General features: G+C 63.3%; 1 protein-coding gene across 1 annotated transcript in view; it reads left to right on the forward strand.

Moving 5' to 3' along the window:
• RPTOR (regulatory associated protein of MTOR complex 1) overlaps positions 1-1,439 on the forward strand; it is a 238,846-nt gene that overhangs the window by 198,918 nt on the left and 38,489 nt on the right. Inside the window, exon 12 of the mRNA XM_004709106.2 lies at positions 991-1,074. Within this exon, the coding sequence (XP_004709163.2) occupies positions 991-1,074 (84 nt within the window). The remainder of the gene's footprint in view (positions 1-990; positions 1,075-1,439) is intronic.

Below are 1,439 nucleotides of genomic sequence, written 5' to 3' on the forward strand. Positions count from 1 at the left end.
CCTGGGGGTGTTTGTGGGGTGCACTGTGAATCAGCAAGACCTGTATGCTCGTCCTCGAGACTACGGCCCTGCCTAAGAGCCATGATGGCCGGGGGCCCAGGAGGCATGGTCTGTCTCTGCCCGCCCGGCTGCAGGGCTTCTGGGAATGGGCTGCCACTGACAGACAGCGTTTTCATGTTGTGTCTACAAGCACACCGGGGAGAGCGGCCACTGTGGGGTGTGGAGAGGCAGGCAGCCGTTCACGCGATCCATGGCCGAATGCCCGCAAGTCTCTCCCCTCACAGACCCACAGCAGAGCTGACAACCATCAAGGACTAAAGAGACTGGGCGTGTAGGTCCGAGCTGGAACTGTGCTTGCTCGTCGTCCTGGGCACCCTCTTTGTTAAAACAGAACCCCGGGGAGGAGACAGTGCTGTGACTGCCTGCGCTCCTGCGGTGATGCTAGGCGCTGACTCCTCCGAGGCTCTCTCCCTTGTCCTGCACACGCTCAGGGAGCCAGCCCTGGGCCTGGAAGCACCTGATGCTTGTCTACCCACCACACGCCTGGTGACCCCTGGCCCAGGTGGCACCGTGAGCCTGCCCCGGCAGAACACAGGCCCCGTGAGCTGTTCCACGAAGGTGGTGTAGGCGCACACGTGGGCCGGAGGGTACAAGTGACGCCGCCGAGCTGGGGCTGAAATGATAGCGACTAGAAGAAGGCCCCGTGCAGTCCCGTGAGCAGAAGCCAGCTGCTGTAGCAGGAGTGTGGCTGGGTGTCAAGGGCAGAGCCTCAGGCGAGCTGCCGGGGAGTGGCTGCGTGCCCCTCCCAGTGTGTGGGCGTGTGTGGCCTGAGTGTGCTCTTCGACCCGTCTCCGCAGGGGCTGTGCGGAAAGGAGGCCACCAAGGCACCCTTGTCTGGTCAGACCAGGTCCTGCCCAGAGCGCGTGGCGGGTGGGGCTCCATGGCAGAGCAGCTGCGGCCTCCGTGATAACGCCCTCACCTCTCCCACAGGTGCTGCTGAGCCAGGTGCACCGGCTGAGGGCCCTGGACCTGCTAGGGAGGTTTCTGGACCTGGGTCCCTGGGCGGTGAGCCTGGTGAGTAGACGCTGGCCGCAGGGAGCCTAGGACAGGGGCTGGGCACCAGTGTGTGCTGTTCTCTGGGGGCACCCGCAGGAGACAGACCGTGAGTGCATTTGCAAGCTGTGTGCTCGAGACCTGGTGGCCCACGGGTTGCAGCACTGGGTTGCTTGCTCTCCTGGAGGTCAGCTGCTTGAATTGGCCGGGGGGGATGTCAGGGAGGCCAGAAGATGGCCATACTTCTTAACAGAGCCTTAGGAGCTGGTAAGACTGCCTGCTTGTCCAAGGTTTGTCCCTTAGTTTGAAGACTAAGTGATTGTGCGGCGCCACCTGGCTAGCTCAGGTCCCTCGATCCCCTCCCTCTCCTGCCCTCGTGCAGTGCA

Source organism: Echinops telfairi, unplaced genomic scaffold (assembly GCF_000313985.2).
Source record: "Echinops telfairi isolate 266 unplaced genomic scaffold, ASM31398v2 ScPeMD7_7458;HRSCAF=8496, whole genome shotgun sequence".
Lineage (NCBI taxonomy): Eukaryota > Metazoa > Chordata > Mammalia > Afrosoricida > Tenrecidae > Echinops > Echinops telfairi.